We start from the raw sequence: 19252 nt of genomic DNA, 5'->3' as shown, positions 1-19252 counted from the left end.
TTAGGCCGGTGTTCAAATCATTAAAGCAAGCAGGAGTAATCGTGCCATGCCCAGACTCACCGGTACGTACTCCAATCTTCCCAGTTAAGAAACCAGGGAGAGATGAATGGAGATTTGTGCAGGATTTGCAGGCTGTCAACGCGGCAGTACACCCTAGAGCCCCAGAAGTTCCAAATCCGCACACCATTCTCTCTCAGATCCCACCAGACAGCAAGTGGTTCAGTGTAGTTGACTTGGCCAATGCTTTTTTCAGTGTACCTGTGCACAAGGATAGCCAATTTTGGTTTGCTTTCACTTTTGAAGGAAAGCCATACACATTCACGAGGTTGTGTCAGGGGTATTGCGAATCACCAACTATTTACAATGCCACCTTACACCGAAGCCTAGAGGCTTCAGCGCTCCCTGAAGGAACAGCTCTGCTGCAATATGTTGATGATCTTTTAATTTGTGGAAATACACGAGAAGCGTGTAAACAAGCCACGGTGGCACTGCTACATCATTTAGCAGGGAAAGGCCACAAGGCATCCAAATCTAAATTACAGTTTTGCAAGCAGCAAGTGCATTTTTTAGGACATGACATTACCGAACAAACGCGCATGCTGACTAAAGACTGGGTGAATGCTATTTTGACTATACCGAAGCCTACGACGAAAAAACAGCTGCTGTCCTTCTTAGGCATGTGCTCCTATTGTAGAACATTCATACCATCTTATGCAGAGCATGAGGGGCCACTCAGGAATATAATACCGACCAAGGGGTCGAATTCCTCTCAGTTACAGTGGACGCCAGAGGCTGAAGCGGCCTTTACAGCATTGAAGCAATTACTACAGGTCATGCCTGCCTTAGGCATCCCAGACCTCAGTAAATCATTCGAACAGACAGTGGATGTGAAAGGACAATACATGACAAGCGTTTTAACGCAAAAACACGGGGACAAACAGAGGCCAGTAGCCTACTTCTCAGGAAAGCTGGATGCAGTCGCAGCAGGCCTGCCATTGTGCATAAGAGCAGTAGCCGCAGCAAAAAAGGCCCTAGTAGCATCCAGAGATATAGTAGGATATGCTAATCTGACCCTACATGTTCCCCCTGCAGTATCGCGAATATTGCAGGATCAAAAGGTGGCACATATTCCGTCGTGTCACACACGGAAGTGGTGAAAGCAGAACCACTCCCATCTAACTACTCAGCGCAGGCAGCTGAGCTTGTCACACTCATACAGGCATGTAAGATAGCACAGGACAAGACTGTGAATGTTTGGACTGATTCCCGATATGCTTGGGGAGTGGCACATGACTTTGGGGCCATTTGGAAACATCGCAACTTTCTCACCAGCTCAGGAGCAAAGATAAAAAAACACCGCCTGGTAGCAGAACTGTTGGAAGCAATCCAACTGCCAAAGGAAGTAGCAATTATAAAGTGTGCCGCACACACAAAGGCGGATGACGCTGTGTCAAAAGGAAATGCTTATGCGGATAAAGTAGCTCAACTCACAACGTTACAGCCGCTCAATCCACAAATGGCACAAGCAGATACTGAACCAGAATAACTACCAAAGATATCCAAAAACAAGCCACTCCACAGGACTATGCGAAATGGAAAAAAGGGGGGTGTAAACAAATAGGCGGGATATGGGTACACCCAGATATGAACAAACCATGTCTCCCCACAGCTTATATGAAAGGACTAATTGAGATTGCTCATGGGAGGAGTCACATGAGCAAAGGGGGGATAGTGGAGAGTATAACGAGACATTGGTATGCACCGGGAATAAACACATATACCCAAAATCTTTGTTCCCGATGCCTGGTATGTGCATAAAATACACCGCATGGAGACAATCATACCAAACATGCACCCTCCGGACACCCGCCGCCTAGTGAACCATTTCAACATTGGCAAATATATTTTGTAGAACTAACACCACCAGAAGGGAAGAGATACATGCTTGTGTGTGTGTGTGCATGTTTAGTAAGTGGGTGGAGGCCTTCCCAACAGGAAAACAAGATAGTGATGCAGTAGCAAAAGCGCTACTGAGAGAAATTATTCCCCGGTGGGGGTTGCCGCAACGAGTGTCCAGTGACAATGGAACACTCTTCGTACATGAAGGGTTAAAAGCTCTGACTAAATACCTAGGAGTGGATATGACAAAACACTGCAGCTATCACCCTGCTAGTGCAGGGGCAGTAGAACGGACAAACGGCACCATTAAAGGGGGTCTAGCTAAATTGATGCAGGAAACAGGCATGAATTGGGTTAAATGCCTCCCCCTAGTTCTGTGGCAAAGTCGAACCAGGCCGCAGGCACGAACAGGCTTATCAGCTTTTGAGATAGTGTTTGGACGGCCTCCCAACACAGGGGTGGGACCGCCCAACTGGGACACTAACCTGATCAATGAGTCACTTTTGCAGTATTGTGTGTCTCTGCACAAATCTCTCTCCCATGTGTCTAAGCAGGTGAAGGCAGTCCTTCCTGAGGTGACGGATACTCCCCTCCATACGCATCAGCCAGGCGATTGGGTGCTGATTAAAGACTTCAGAAGGAAGCAGTGGAGTTAACCCAGGTGGAGAAGGCCGTTCCAAGTGCTACTGACGACCAACACTACTGTCAAAACCAATGGAAGAGCAACTTGGGTACACCATACCCACTGCAAAAAAGCACCTGAGAGTCCTACAAACGACTAGTAACCATGAAGAGCAAAATGACCGAAGCGATGACTCTCGCAGCATAGACAAGTATAAAGGAGCCCGACGTGCAGGACGAAGACTTCTATAGACTAAGAACATTATTAAACCCTACGATGAATGAAATTACAAATGATTGTATAAGAATCAAAGGAGGGAAGTGTGATGGAAATTATTATTCGATCATGTATTATCATGTGATTCATATATAATCATGTTAATCCTTTCTCTATGTAATCCTATATGAATAGTTTAGTCTGCACATTCTGTGTTTGTATATTATGTGAACAAAACGACTGCTGAATCAGCTGCTTCGTGATCTTGCATGTGTCATGCGACTAATGCTGATAAAGAGAAACTAGCAAACTGTGTCTGTCCTGGTGGAACAGAGCATCCTGGTATGTGCAAAAGTGTTTAGCGCGATAAGGAGCAGGAAATGGGTAAATAGGATGACCGAGCACCCCTCCCTGGGGGAAGTGAAGTTTAGATATAAGGAACAGAGTCAGCCTACCCCTTTAGAGCTTTCGCTTCAGAGCATTAGCTCTCACACAGCTGTGTTTTGTATGTCTTATTTTCTCTATTAAATTATTCTTTTAATCACGTCTGACTTGCTGTTTATTCAAAATTCCACCACAGTACTTACAGTGAAGATGTGTTTTATCATTCTTGCATTTAATTGTTCATACTGATGATCTCATTGTAATTGTAGTGAGTCATGGTAGACTACAGTAGGTACAAGGACAAGTGTGAACCAGATAAAAACAGAAGCAAAAAACACACATAAATCTTGGACAAGTGTCAGTGCAAAAGTTTTTTTCTGTGACAAACCTCCCTCCAAAGCTGTATTTTAATAGTTTTTTAGGTTTCTGTTTATCAATGTATGAGTTTAGTACACTTATGCACCAAAATATCAGATTGTTTCTGACTTGTACTGCCAGCATTGGTGTTTTAATACCTAAATGTTGCTGTTTTGATTTTTGTGAAATAAACATGGAAATTAATTCATCCTTAGCATGAGGCGACCCATAGGGATGTCTAGATATTGCTGCCGGTAGAGTCAGCCATACAATCAGACATTCTGATGATCCATGTGTGTGTGTCTGTGTGTGGGTGTTTGTATGTGTGCGTGGGTGTTTGTATGTGTGCATGGGTGTTTGAAAATAGTCAAACAAATAGTCAGCTGTCAAACAAAATGAGATTCATGGGAAAGGCTTACTGTACAGAATGCAGACTAGGACGTTTCTCATGGATTAGTACTGTGTGTGTTGTTTTGTCTGTGTGTAGGAGAGGGGTGTGGAAGCCCTTTTACAGCTTGTATGATTTTTTTATATAAAACAAGACAGGCACAGTTACTGCTCACAATAAGGCCCAAGTTGGCCCCAGCACAAAATGAATCATTTGAGAGTATCTCGTGACAGAGGCCAGCAAAACGCTTCGCGTGAGAACAAGTGAGAGAGAGAGACAAAACAAGGTCTCTGTGGCAGAGATTTTAAAGATTTGTGGGAGGAAAGCTTGTGAACAGTATGCGTTCTCTCTCTCTGTGTGCGTGTGTTTGTGTCAACTATGTGTTTGTGTGCATGGTTGGGTCTTTTGTCTTTGGATACTGACATCCAAACCATAAAGGGAACAATAAAACTTCTGATGCTAAGGAGACACATTGTTTGATAAAGGAACAGAATGCGCTCACATGGTTTCCCAGCTTTTGCAAATGTGTGTGCGAGGTTTTTTGAGAGTGTGTGTATGTGTGTGCGTGTGTGTGTACCTTCATGTAGTCTTTCCTCAGGTACTTGTTCCGTCGCCGGTCCTCGTTCTGGTTCAGGATGGGAGGAAGATCCGGCCATTTTGGCTCAGTGTCGCCATTTTCAGACTTCAGGCTTCCATCAAAGGAGCAGGAGGAAGAAGGCTAAAGGGAAAATCAAATGCCATTCCGGCTCAGACTCACACACAGAAGCATCGTTGCACTGCACACAATATTTTCAACATTACCTGACTCTAATTACACAAAGAATCACACACTTTAAAAAAAAACAGCCTTTTTCTGGGACTTGACAATATATACAAGGGAATTCAGTTTCACTGTGAGCATGTGTTTGTGTGTGTACTTGGTTTGTATCTGGTCAACGTTTAGTATGAGCTGAAAACTGAAATGATAAAGCCTATGATGATGATGATGATGATGAGACCTCTGAGAAAGCTGTGTCTTCATCTGTGAGATCAGCGTCCTTCAGGAAAGAGGAGATGGAAAAAAGGGGGGAGAATTCAGACGACACAAAGTGGTAGTGAGGAAGACTGAGGAAGAGTGAGGAAGAGTGAGTGTGAGAGTATGCAAACAGACTAAGTAACAGTGAAAACACCTCATTTTGCTGCTTCAATAGTTAACCTTACTAATGTGAGTTAATTTGTTAGTGTCACATTGTTATGATACAAACTGAAATGTAACACAGAAACCAACAGTAAACACAACAAAAATTAAAAGTTTAATTTGTACAGCACTTTTCCCATGCCCAATGTTGCCCAAATACATACAGTGGTGTGAAAAAGTGTTTGCCCTCTTCCTAAGGTCTTATTTGTTTTGCATGTTTGTCACACTTAAATGTTTCAGATCATCAAACAAATTTAAATATTAGACAAAGATAACAAGTAAACACAAAATGCAGTTTTTAAATTAAGGTTTTTATTATTAAGGGGAAAAAAATCCAAACCTACATGTTCCCTGTGTGAAAAAGTGATTGCCCCCCCAAACCTAATAACTGGCTGGGCCACCCTTAGCAGCAACAACTGCAGTCAAGCTTTTGCGATAACTGGCAATGAGACTTTTACAGCACTGTGGAGGAATATTGGCCTACTCATCTTTGCAGAATTGTTGTAATTCGGCCAAATTGGAGGGTTTTCGAACATGAACCGCCTTTTTAAGGTCTTGCCACAGCGTCTCAATCGGATTTGTGTCAGGACTTTGACTAGGCCACTCCAAAGTCTTCATTTTGTTTTTCTTAAGCCATTCAGAGGTGGACTTGCTGGTGTGTTTTGGATCATTGTTCTGTTGCAGAACCCAAATGGGCTTCAACTTGAGGTCACGAACAGATGGCCGGACATTCTCCTTCAGGATTTTTTGGTAGACAGCAGAATTCATGCTTCCATTCACCATAGCAAGTCTTCCAGGTCCTGAAGCAGCAAAACTCCTGGGAAGGTTCACCACTGTTCCATGTTTTCATCATTTGTGGATAACGGTTCTCACTGTGGTTCGATGGAGTCCCAAAGCTTTAGAAATGGCTTTATAACATTTTCCAGACTGATAGATCTCAATTACTTTGTATCTTATTTGTTCCTGAATTTCTTTGGATCACAGCATGCTGTCTAGCTTTTGAGGATCTTTTTTGGTTTACTTCACTTTGTCAGGTAGGTCCTATTTAAGGGATTTCTTGATTGAGAACAGGTGTGGTAGTAATCAGGCCTGGGTGTGGCTAGAGAAATTGAAGTCAGCGTTCCAAAGATGTGATAAACCACAGTTAATTTATGTTTTAACCGGGGGTGGAATCACTTTTTCACACAGGACCATGTAGGTTGGGATTTTTTTTCCCCCTTAATAATAAAAACCTTCATTTAAAAACTGCATTTTGTGTTTAATTGTGTTATCTTTGTTTAATATTTAAATTTGTTCTAAATTTGTTAAATGATCTGAAACATTTAAGTGTGACAAACATGCAAAAAAAAAGACATCAGGAAGGGGGCAAACACTTTTTCACACCACTGTATGTTACAGGAGCAACATATGCAACAACAACAATGTAAACAGCACAAAACAAAGGTGATAAACAAATACAAACAAAAGATGATACCAACAGGAGTAAGAAGAAAAGCTCAAGTTTTGAGAACAGAGGGAGATTTGAAGCTGGGCTTTAAACAAAGATACAGAAGAGCAGAACAAGAGGTGCTCCAGGTTTTAGGGGTCAAGACACTAGGTAGATTTCTAGCAACCGAAATTTGCATATATTAAAAATAATGTATAGTTTTAATAGAACTAGAATAATAGAAGATTTTAATAGAAGAAGGAGTAATAGGTATACTCACACCTATGAGAACAGTCACAGGATCTGTTGTTGGGGACTTTAAACAAAGTCAAGGATTCATTTAAATTTAGACTGGTGCCACGTAAATAAGGAACACGAGACGTCTGAGGATAGATCCCTTAGGAAACACTTTTTTTGTCAGATTCAGTGGCTAGTTTGTTACAAAGGACAACAAAGTCATATCCACCTAGCAGATGGGTTAGATCGATGTCCTTATTAGTTCAAAAGGACAAAAGTCAGAAGTTTGTTTATAATTGAAAAAAATAGTGCTGTGGCTTATACCAGTACATAGGGTGAAATGATCCATTAGAACAAGACTAGTCCTTAACAGGAGGTCAGGCACCTCAGAGGAATTGCCAGAACATCACTTATCTGACACATTTATCCAAAGCAACTTACAATCATGTCTGAGTACAGCATTGAGCAACTGGGGGTTAAGGGTCTTGCTCAGGGCACAACAGGGGCCATTTAGCAGTGGTGGGGCCAGAACTGGTAACTTCCTGACTACACAGCAAGTACCTTAACCACTGAGCTACCTCTGCCTTATGAACATCATAAGAGCAAGAGAGATGAGACATAGGTGATATTAAGGAAGAACAGTAAAGCAATTATATTGTGACACAGGATTCGGGATTTTACATTAGGCTGACAAATGGCTCAAGTTTGCAGTGGCATCCGTAAGTCGTTGATCCAGAACAACTAAGTACTCAGACGCAGGCTCAACATGCAGACCAACTGAAGACATTGAGTGTGTGACTGACAGGGTGTGAGAAACCCCACGTGTGCGCATGTGTTCTTAGAGTGGGAGTGTGAAAACAAACTTAACAATCAGTTACCGTAAGAAGGAAAAGAGAACTTATACTGATCTGATGCTTACAAAGAAAAAACAGCTTTTACTTGGAATTAGGGTGGTGAAGGTTGTATTGTGAGGGTGGAGTGTTGGGTCAGAAGGAGTGCAACAGTGTGTGTGTGTGTGTTTGTGTGTGGGTTACCTGCCCACATACTGCTGAAGCTGCACTACTCCCTTCATCCAGTGATGCACTGCAGAAACAATAACACAGAATGTCATACCACATCTAGAGCTCATGTTGCTGTGAGTGGGAATGCCTGAGAGAGTGTGTCTATGCGAGCATGTTTGTATGCATGTGAGTGTGTGCATGCGTTAGCGTGTGTGTGTGTGTGTGTGTGTGTGTGTGTGTATGTGTGTGTACGTGTCAAAGCTTGCAATCTGCAATTACTGGCTACATGAATGGTCTCTGCTGCTTGGTCAGCCAACCAAATCTGGAAGAACATCTCCAGGTTCACTGATGCCTGAGACATGTTTTCCTTTCCAAACACCAGCACAACATGATTTCAGCAGAATCTTTGAGGCACTTTGCGCTGCTGTGCTGCTCGTGGCACTGCATGGACTGCTGGAATCTGACTTACTATAAATCAGTTCAGTTTCTGTCACTCAGTGATTGTTAACTGTGCTTACATTTTGGTGTCAGATTTTCAAACATGTTTGTGTGGGTGTGTTCGTGTCAAACAATGTTCCTTGGTTTATTAGTGTATGTCAACATTAAATATTTTAATACCTCCTAACAGCTTGTGAAGGAGATCTCTGCTTGCTACCTGCTCCTGAATGACTGAGAAACCTGTTGAGTCAGAACACCCCAAAACATTTTAACAAAAATCAGATCAAAACACTTAAACACAAAAAAATACAAGCGCAGATAATCAACTCAACACAGACACACACACACACACACACACACACACACACACACACACACACACACACACACACACAGATAGTGGGACAAATGTGCAGACAATACAAACAAACAAAACAGGTGCAAACTAAATGAAATATAAATTAGATATGGCAAGTGTATAAACTGTAAAGACAGATAGGTATTGGCATGATATGCAATACACATCACGATATTTAGTTTGGCCAAAAAGTTGGAACAGACCAGACATAGTAATATTTATTTAAAAAGAAATGAAAAAAAAAACATGGGTACGCAGATTTTTTTAGATCATATTTTTTAAAATAGTATATTGAAGGAGAAAGTGGAGGAAAATTAAATAAAAAATGATCATGACAAAAACATATCAAGCCAGTTTAAGTTTGACACTGCAAGTGCATATAATAAAAAATCTCTTTTTTATGTAACGCTCAGTCAGTCTGTTTCTTGGGACACTAACATATTTGCATCGCCCCAAAACTACCACACTCACACAAGCGTCAGGATTGGTAAGTCACATTATCAGGCATCGGAATCAGTAGACACCCAGCAGTGACCCACGAATTCTGGCTCACGCTGTTCACACAATACTGTCAACCGTTTGCTGGTAAAAGCAGTAGATTCATTGCATGACTACAGGATGCACGTCACTAGGAGCTCATTTTTTAAACACTAAAAAAACTGTTGCCTGCTGCAGATATCGGTGATAACATGAGCTTTCACAAGTGGTGCATGTAAGAAACACGCAAAGGCTTCAGGTAAAGTTTTTGTTCAGTTCAAACTAAGCACGCCGCTCCACAGTTCCCCGAGGCCCAGCACTTGTTCCATCAGTCCTGCTGACTTCACTTCCTTATCCGCATTGTCTACATCTGCCTAGTTGTACCGCCAATCACTTTAGTGCTGCGGTCAGTGATGTGATTGGAATTGCTTAGGGCATATATATATACACAAGTCTTTTTGGTGCAAAAGACCTGCTCATGTCATAAACATTTTCCCATAATTAATTACAGATGGCAAATAAATCCACTGCTAAATTCACATGCAATGAACCCACTGCTAATACTAGCAAACATCTGGCCAAAATATATTGCAGTTTAAACTAGCTGTTATGCTGGTCCCCAGAATAGAGCAGAAGGGTCCTAATTCTAAATCAAATTTACAGTCCTGGACTTTGCAACCACTGGATGTTAATGAACGGAACTTTTTTTCTAACTGATATGCTGCTTAGTCGTCATGCCTGACTCCTAGTTAAAGGGAGGCTGGAAAAACAGCAGCATCTGGACTTTGAAGGCTTTGTTCTGAATACAAGGTCTAGGAGATGGACTTTCATGTTGTTACTACCTTTGAATACTTAGCTCTGAATGTCCTCTCTTCTACACCACAGTTGATGCTGTTAATTTATTGTCCTCCAGCAATTGGACTAGCTTCCTGCTGTTTATTGTGAAACATACAACACTCAACACTACTAGCTATCTTTCTGACCTATTCTCCCATATCATCCCTTTTGTACACCTTAGATCAACTCAACCATGGGTAGCAGATTCCTCAATGCTGTCGCCCCAAACTTTGGAACTCTCTGCCTCAATCTCTCTGTAACTGCTCATTGTCGTGGCACTCTCCCCTCTCACTGGTCACGTGGTACGGCCCACCACCTACAATGTGAGTTTCTTGTTTCGTCTTGATTGTAATCACGCCCACGTTTTGCGCACACCTGCACCTAGTTAGTGTTGTTCTGTGTTTATGTATCTAAACCCCTGTCGGTGTGTGCATCACTGTCAGTCATTGCCTTTGTTCGCTTTGCCTTTGTTCATGTCTGTGTTCACAATGTCAATGCCCATGTTTGTGTTCACTGTTTACGTGAGATGTGAGTTCCACTGTTGTGCGTGTATGTTAATAGACGTCTGTCTCCGTCGAGGGAGTCTGTGCGTCCTGCCCTGCGGCACTCAGGCCATTACGCTCCTCACTGTCTTATTTCAAATCCTTGCTTAAAACTTTCCTCTTCTTTATCTAATTTTTTTTAGATATTACTTATTGCAAAGCATCCTTGGGCTTATGAAAGGTGCTGCAGAAATCGAAATAATAATAATAATAATAATAATAATAATAATTATTATTATTATTATTATTATTATTATTATACATGTGCTCTGTGACATAAGTCATGTACATACAAGGACCAGATTCTAGATTCAAAATCTGGATTAACTGCACTAGTAAGACAAATACCCCTCCAAGACTTAATACTTTTGTGCACGCTTGTAAATCCTGTTTTGGAGTCAGATTCCATTGCACTCTCGTCTCATGCAGTGAGTCTGTGCAGGCCTTGCTATAGTCTGATGAGCAGCGACGAAGTGTGAAGTCCATCACAAAATCACAAAGAGACCGGCACTGCTCATGAAGCTGGAGCTGGGTGCAGCTGGTCGGTAATTCCACATACCAAAAGACTCTATTACTGTAATTACGTTATTGTAATAACTGTTTTTCTCACTCAGAGGAAAGCATGCAGAAACACACACACCCACCTATGTACACATGCTCACACACACCCACACACAGGAGATCAAAATTAGAGAACAATTTATGAACACTTGATTTTTTTCAGAAATAATGTAATCTTCATTGGTCAACATTTGAAGGATGTTTTGTTAGGGGTATACCATGCCACTAGAAAAGTGTTTTACAAAATAACAAAATTTCAACATAAAACCTTTATTTTGCAGAAAACACAATGATTAAAATTAGAACAACAATAACTGTAGCACAAAGAAAGATTACAACAAAATTTTCTGAAGGTTACAACAGTCACCAAATCAGTAGGAAGTGTGCAGGCTGTTGCTTTGAATGACTTCAGTACATCTGCGGCCACGGGACATCACTAGTCTCTCACACTCTGGTGTGATTTTGGTCCACTCTTCTTGCAGTCTCTTCCACAGTTTAGTGACTGTTGTGGGTTTCTTGGCCATAACTTTGTCACCAAGGATTTTCCAGAGGTTTTCTATTGGGTTTAGATCAGGACTCTGGGCTGGCCATTTCATTGTTTCAATGTTTTCAGTTTCAAGGAACTGCTTTACCCGTTTTGCTGTGACAGGGGGCTTTGTCCTGTATGAAAATTGCTGGCTGACTGAGTGATGAACACAAGGAAGGAACCACGTGTTGTTGAAGAAGGTTCTGAAACACACTTGGATTCACTCTGCCATGTAGCTGTATGAGAGGTCAAACTCCTGCTGCCGAAAACATTCCCCAAACCATGACACTTCCTCCTCCACCTTTCACCGACTTCTTTACACACTTTGGGTTCAGTCTTTCCCCAGTCTGTCGACGAGCATAATGTTTCCCAGCAGACCCAAATAAATTAAACGTGCTTTGATCACTAAAGTGAACCCTGGACCACTTCTCCCCTGTCCACACAACATGCTCCTCAGCAAAGGTTAGTCTAGCCTTTTGATTCTTTCTGCTAATGAGAGCTTTAGTCACTGCAGAGTGGGCTTCAGTCCAAATGCTCTTAAATGTCGAGACACCGTATGAGGACACATATCCTTACCCTGTTCAGTGCTGATCCGGCGAGCAATTCCAGCTGCAGTGTTGAACCGATTACCCATGGAGATTCTCCGCATTATCCTGTCCACTCTTGTATTTGTCTTTCGTGGGTGACCAGCCTTCCTGAGGGACTTGAATGAGTTTGTGATGTTGTAAAGATGCAATATTCTAGAAATCACAGACTTGGAATGACCAGCTTCTCTTGCTATGGCTGATATGGTCACCCCTTTGGCCTTCATCTGGACAACCTGCTGCCGGAGGGTTTCAGTCACTTTGGAACGGCTCACCATCTTGCAAAGTCAGTGAAAACTGGAAAGTTAGGCTGCCAGTTAAATAGGGTTTGTGAGATAATTAAGGAAATTAGCACCAGGTGCCAGATTAACACCAATAACTTGCAGGTATCTGAAAGTGTTCCATAAATTTGATGAGTTTTCTTTTTCAATGATCTCATTTAAATTTTTTATACTGTGCTTTAGAATATATTAATTGTTTTTTTCTTTAGAATACTCATGAAATAATCTTAAAATTCTGTTCTTTTACTCCTGTTAGGATAAAGTCACATAGGACTACACAATGACCATGACATTTAAGAAATTGTGTGTTGTTCTCTAATTTATTTATATATATATATATATATATATATATATATATATATATATATATATATATATATATATGCGCATACATACACACACACTGACCTGCATGGGTGAACACAAACACACACATACATGCATGCATGCGTATAGACAAACGTACACACACACACACACACACACACACACACACAATATCTCTCTCTACCTGTGTGCTCTTCCCACAGCTCTCCTACGATGGATTAGGCTTTCTGCCCTACATATTAAGGACCGCCTCCTGATGGTCACATGCCATGGGGTGAAGAAGCAAGGAAAGGAAGATGCAGAGGAGCAGGAAGGAGGAAGAGGGAACAGGAGGAAAGAATGTAACATTTGTTAGTAAATGGAGAGATGGGGAGAGTGAAGCCAGGGAATATTGAGACAAAGAGGGAGAGATAGAAAGAAATTGATGTAATGAAAGAAAGAAAAAAAGCATTGGGATATGGACATTCTAAAAGGTTGTTGAGAATGCCTGTACTCTGTGTGTGTGCGTGCTGGTGCTGCGCTTCAATATAGAGGTCCTAGCATCAACGCAAATGATATGCGTGTTACCTGTTCTGCTGCTCCTGCTGTAGGAGCTGCACTGCGATCTTCCTCAGGTCCAGAACTTCTTTCAGTTCATCCTCCTCTTCCTCAGCCAGCTGCTCTTTCTCTGAACTGTTTACAGAGAGAGGGATGGAGAGGAGTATCAAATAGATACAAAGAAAAGATGAATAGCAGGACCCCGTCCAGCATGTAAGAAAAACGCACAACGACACATGCATAAGTTCAAACTGAAACGCACACACACACACACACACACACGGGCTGTACATTTTGCTATTGCAGTATTTTCCTTGATAATGCACAATATGGTATTGCATAATATGACCCCTCTAATCACATTAGAAATCACATTTTTATGTAATGTGATCTTCCTGACCAGAATACCCAAGGAGGAACCCCGAAGGGTATTCTGAGGTTCAATCTATTAAAATGTATTACATACAATCACAACATCTAGCTACATTATCACTTTGCTCCAAATAGACCTCCTCCATAAGCTCTTAGAACCTCATTATCCCTCTTTGGGAAACAGGTTATCTGAGTAAACAAGATAACAAGGACTGTTTCCATTTATGGAAATGTCATTGTACTGAACATAATTTATTACAGAAGGAGAAATGGTAAACAGCATAAAGCACACAATGACTTTTTAACAAGACATCCACAGCATTTAGCTGACACTTCTATCCAAAGCAACTTACAATTATGACTGAGTACAAATTGAGGGTTAAAGGTCTTGCTTAGGGACCCGACAGAGACAACTTGCCAGTGGCAGGGCTAGAACAAGCAACATTCTAATTACAAGGCAAGTACCATAATCACTGAGCTACCACCAAACGAACACAGTGCTTCTGTCCTCCCTTGGTGTCTCTTGTTTATTGGATAACAAACAAAACAATGTATGAACATGACATGAACTACTTTAAAAGAAAGAAAAACAGTAATATTTATGACTATGAAAATCCAGACAGCGAACGAATACAAACGAAAGTGACGTTTTTGCATTTCACCACTGCAAATCATTCAAGCCTCGTTAAGTAGCTATCTACCCTGTCAGCTGTCTAAAGCCTTTTTTTCCAAATTGGAAGCCTAAAAAATCTTGCTGTGTGGTTAACTGTTTTGTCTTTTTTGTCATGGGATTTCATTTTGCAGCTTTCTCATAAAACACGAGCGGACTATTTCAGCAGTAAATGAAAGCAATCACAGGGAAAATGCTCAGTTGACATGACCACAGAATACCTATAAAAAGGTGACTAAACCCAAAATACACTTTGGTTGACGCCAACTATCAAAGACTGATACAAGGAAGACAGCTGCTAGTAAGGTTGCCAAGACAGGGGCAAAATATTTTACCTAAAAGCAACTATAACATCTAGCTCCCAGAGATGAAAAATGGTTGTGCAAGGACAATGGAGGTAAGTTGGGGAAGACAACATTTTGGAGAGATATAGAGGAGACAGTAAGTCTGCCAAGTTTGTTTGATGGGTGTTAGGAAATGTGTGTTGGCCTAAAGATCAAGACATGTTCATGCCTGAATCTGAACACTAACATAGTCCCAAGATGGGGTCCCACAATGCTAATTTCATCTCAATAGACACACACACCAGAGGGAGTCATTATCTCTATGAGAATTAATTTTGTTTGGTATTGGCTCATGTTTAATTTGGATTCCTTGTGAAATTAAATTCTTGTCAAATATCCAGTGAAAGCTGTGGAGAATAAACTCTGGGGATTAAAATCTGGAGTTTTTCCTTGCCAAAGTTGACCTGGGCTTGCATGACGTATCTCTATAAGCAGAACCAACTCAATTTTGTTTGGTTTTGGCTCATGTGTTATTTGGATCATGTGTGAAATTACATTTTTGTCAAATATTCAATGAAAGCAGTGGAGAGTAAACTCTGGAGATTAAAATCTAGAGTTTTTCCTTGCCAGAGTTGAGCTGGGCTAGCTCTTTAGGGTATTAGGAACATGCTAAAATATATTCTATATACAAAATTAGCTAGGATCTATATAAATTACCCTGTATTTTAAACAATCCCTGGTGACACACGTGCATGGGCACACCTGTTGGCTCATCTATGGTCTCTCAGATGTAACATTAACAAACAGCATATCCTTGTGGAGAACATGAAATACATCCCCGAGAAACAGCTCGCACTAGCATCTGCGCTATGAGCTAACGAGCATTTAGGTCATTGGCAACCTGCCTTGCCATGTAAAGTTGGGTGGAGGTGCCCGATGGTTCTTCATTTATGTTATTACCTTGATGTGTAATTAGAAATTAACATAGCCTTTACTGGCCATTCCTGGGAAGTCGATTCATGGATATAGTTAGCCAATTATCCCCTCAAGGTGAAATATGCAGCCATAAAACAACAGACCTAGCCTTTAATTACATTTCCATTGAAATTCTGAAGTGTTTTGTATCATTTTATACCATTCTATATTTTTCCTGGGAAAAACCACATAAGGTGCATCCCTTAGCCAGGAGCTCTGGTGGCGCTATCTGACTGAATTCACAAAGACAAAATCAGAGGGGAGGGAGGCAGACATGAGCAATGTTTTTGCGAAGTTCAGTTGGGACACTTGCTGGAACCTGGGCAATTCTGGAATTTTTTGGATCACCATTTCCTCTCAGTGTCCTTTCTGTGGAATAACCAAGCTATGGATGGAAGCTCAAGCACAGGTATAAGCCAAGTCATCACACAGCTACCTTTGCAAATCACTGCAAACAGTGATTCATCCCACAAATAAGAGCAATCGTAATTTTCTGAAATTCTAATTAAATGGTTTTTATATGGTGACAGAGACTGTAATTACATTGTTATAAGCCTGTAATAGCTCATAACAGGTTATGCCCTCAATTTCCTCTCTATATCGTCTCTACATCTCTGTCTCCCTGTCTTTCTGTGAGATACACAAGGTTTCCAGAGAAAAAGGATGTTTTGGACAGAGGTCCTTCATTAGCTGTGCAAGCAAAGTTCTTCTGAATTTTTACCCCTAGAAGCACTTGCTGATGAAAGACTGATGTCCTGTCTTTGTGAAAACCTTGCGTGTGTGTGTATGTGTGTGTGTCTCTCTCTCTCTCTCTCTCTCTCTCTCTCTCTCTCTCTCTGTGTGTGTGTGTGTGTATATATATATATATATATATATATATATATATATATATATATATATATATATATATATATATATATAATTTGAAAAGGCAAGATTGATTTTGTTGATACAGTTGTATGTGCAAAATGTAAACATTTTACATTATGCAACCGAGGGGAGTTGCCCTTAAAATACATGTTGAACTTTTAGTCGAAAACAGACTTCAGCCCCAACTTCAGACTGAAAAGAAGGAAAAAAGCAAAAAGAAAAGGAGCACAGAGGTGACAGAGAGAGAGAGAGAGAGACCATCAGTGTCATATATTGTTTTCTCCAGGTCTAAGAAAGAAGAGACTTATTTAGGAAGTAAGATACAAACTTCTCTTTCTAAAACAACTACAAAAGGTTCCTTTCTGTATCCTGATATCTGGTGAGCTTATGAGTAATCCTATTTCAGATGTTTTGCTGGTCACATGATTGCTGCCTGTGCATTCATTGGTGGATGCAGGTGCCTCTGCAGGCCTGTATTACAGGGATGGTACATGTGTCTTTTCCAGGTAAATGGTGAGAAAGTTTCTTCAGAAAAATGAGTCATCCAGTTTGTCCAAACATGTTTGGTTGCATTTATCTCTCTCCCTGCCACATTGCGTCATGCTCTCTGTCTCCCACACACACACACACACACACACACTTCTCTTTTTTATCTTTTATACAAACACACACACACACACACACAATTTATCAGGCATACTCAGATGTGCACATTCTTTGTTTCTCACGTAAATACAATGTCACATGCAGCATCAAACATACTCTCCCATATACTGACACACACACACACACACACACAGATGCTGACTTTTGATATCTAGAAGCCTGGATTTCAGTGGCACATTTCTACGCCACACTGCCACCTACTTGTCATAAAGTGCTAGAACACGCAATGTGTGGTGAGTTGCTTTGCAAAGCATGTGAGTTTTTTCGTGTGTTTCAGGCATGTGGGGGCTTACCCTGACTCTTCCCTCCAGTTCTCTTTATCTTTGCTTTGGTGTGTTTTAAGAACCCTCTCCAGTTCCTACACACACACACACAGAATGTTGTGGAAAACAATTATTATGTATGCATGTCTGTCTGTTTGTGTTTGTGTGTGTGTGTGTGTGTGTGTGTGTGCTATACCTTTATACAGGACACATAGGGTGTGTCCTGCTGTATATCTCCCTCAGAAAGAGCAGCCTCTTCATCTGGATTTGGGTCGATGAAGTCATATTGGTCCTGATCTGCTCACACACACACACACACACACACACACGCAATGTGACACATTTGTTTACTCTTTTTCTGCTGACTGTGCTGAATCCGGAAAAACGTTCATTTGTGGAAGGCCACAGCACGTAGCCCACAGCTCAAGTTTACAGCTCATGTTTACAGCTATCAGAGGCACCAAGCATCAAACATTCTTGTCTCACATTTTATTTCTTCATATGAGGAAAACATCTTCCATAGCACAGGATAGGTGCAGGTGAAACTGCATGTCTTAATACATGCAATCTTAAGCTAGTATATATGCTTATTAATGATTAAATTTTCATGGTTTTAGTTAAAACATTAATACTCTTGATCAGACCCTAAATCTTAAAGCATCTTTTGAAAAATGATGTGGTGATTATTTGAGGCTTGTTTGTTATACTTAACAATATGGTCCCTTTAAGCAGATTTGCCAGTTACTGCATTAATAATGGAGTGCATCAACTTCAGTACTTGTTTGCGCTCATAAACTTGTAGAAAACAAATCATCCAATGAATGCCCTGCACCTTGACCTCTTCATCTCCTTCGCCCCATACGAAGAGCATTTTTTTCTAGTGCACCCTAGTGGCAGGCTATATCAAATATCTTAAAAGTGCCTGCTTCATATGTTTTCATGTTAAATAAAAATATTTAAGAAATTAGCTAGAAATGAAAGGAAAAGTGAGGTAATAAAAAAAGAAAAAACATTACCTGACACACACGCATACATGCGCACGTGCACGCACGTACCTTTATTTGAGTCCAGCTTACAGAGCAGGGCGTGGGCATCAGCCCGAGCTGTCTCAGACACCTGAGAGTGAAGACTGATGGTATCATCATCAGAGGGCTAGAGAGGGAGAGAGGGAGAGAGGGAGAAAAAGAGGCAGAGGCAGTTTACTTTACTGTGTGTTTAAATTCTTCTTCTGATTTTATTTTTACTTTTGGTTAATATTTCAATAATATCTTTATATATTATCCCATAAATGAATAACGACACTTTGCACTCGAATTATGCTTACTTCTATAATTTTTTACTTGTTTATTATTATTTGTTTTGTTTGATTGATCTTAATTTTATCTAATTTATGCATTGTGTTTTCAATGATAACTTCACCCAAATTTACCCAACTTGTAAACAGTAAATAGCTTTGACAACATCAACACCACCAGGCTCTGTGGCGCAATGGATAGCGCATTGGACTTCTAAGCTTAGGTCAGAGGCCATTCAAAGGTTGTGGGTTCGAGTCCCACCAGAGTCGCATCTTTTACCCAGGTGCTTGCTCAGTCTCTTGCGATCTCAAAGCTAGAGTATTGCTACTTGCTGGTCTTCCTCCAAGAGCCATCAGACCTCTACAACTTGTCCAGAATTCAGCAGCACGACTGGTCCTCAGTCTTCCGCAGTACACATGTCACTCCATTGCTGCCCTCCCTTCATTGGCTTCCAGTAGCTGCAAGCATCAGATTTCAAACCTTGATGCTTGCCTCCTTTGCCAAAAATGGACCAGTCCCTCCATACATGAGGTCAATGGTCAAAGCCTGATCCGTACCTCGAGTACTTCACACCTCAACTACGGCTCAGCTTGATATACCATGCTTCAAGTCTCAAGGAAGACAAGCATCGAGACGATTCGAACATCCACTGGCTGTCAGCACAGCAGTGTCCCTTCAAACG

The 19252-nt window shown here is 41.1% G+C and overlaps 1 protein-coding gene and 1 non-coding gene across 6 annotated transcripts in view; one reads left to right on the top strand and one right to left on the bottom strand.

The window, feature by feature from the left end:
• lrch2 (leucine-rich repeats and calponin homology (CH) domain containing 2) overlaps nucleotides 1-19252 on the bottom strand; it is a 61214-nt gene that overhangs the window by 16436 nt on the left and 25526 nt on the right. For 2 of the 5 annotated variants that reach the window (XM_035527048.1, XM_035527049.1), the window contains exons 8-16: nucleotides 18331-18427; nucleotides 17472-17572; nucleotides 17306-17370; nucleotides 13206-13310; nucleotides 12823-12891; nucleotides 8326-8385; nucleotides 7741-7789; nucleotides 4865-4903; nucleotides 4444-4584 (exon numbers count right to left, since the gene is read on the bottom strand). In XM_035527048.1, the coding sequence (XP_035382941.1) occupies nucleotides 4444-4584; nucleotides 4865-4903; nucleotides 7741-7789; nucleotides 8326-8385; nucleotides 12823-12891; nucleotides 13206-13310; nucleotides 17306-17370; nucleotides 17472-17572; nucleotides 18331-18427 (726 nt within the window). The remainder of the gene's footprint in view (nucleotides 1-4443; nucleotides 4585-4864; nucleotides 4904-7740; nucleotides 7790-8325; nucleotides 8386-12822; nucleotides 12892-13205; nucleotides 13311-17305; nucleotides 17371-17471; nucleotides 17573-18330; nucleotides 18428-19252) is intronic. The other 3 variants (XM_035527050.1, XM_035527051.1, XM_035527053.1) reach the window with 2 other exon arrangements.
• On the top strand, nucleotides 18750-18839 carry trnar-ucu. The gene is given in 2 exon segments: nucleotides 18750-18786; nucleotides 18804-18839. It is a non-coding gene; the product is annotated as a tRNA-Arg (tRNA).

This window comes from Electrophorus electricus, chromosome 6 (genome assembly GCF_013358815.1).
Source record: "Electrophorus electricus isolate fEleEle1 chromosome 6, fEleEle1.pri, whole genome shotgun sequence".
NCBI classification, from domain to species: Eukaryota; Metazoa; Chordata; class Actinopteri; order Gymnotiformes; family Gymnotidae; genus Electrophorus; species Electrophorus electricus.
Note: the sequence above shows the minus strand (reverse complement) of the source record. Positions and strands in the feature narration are given on the sequence as shown.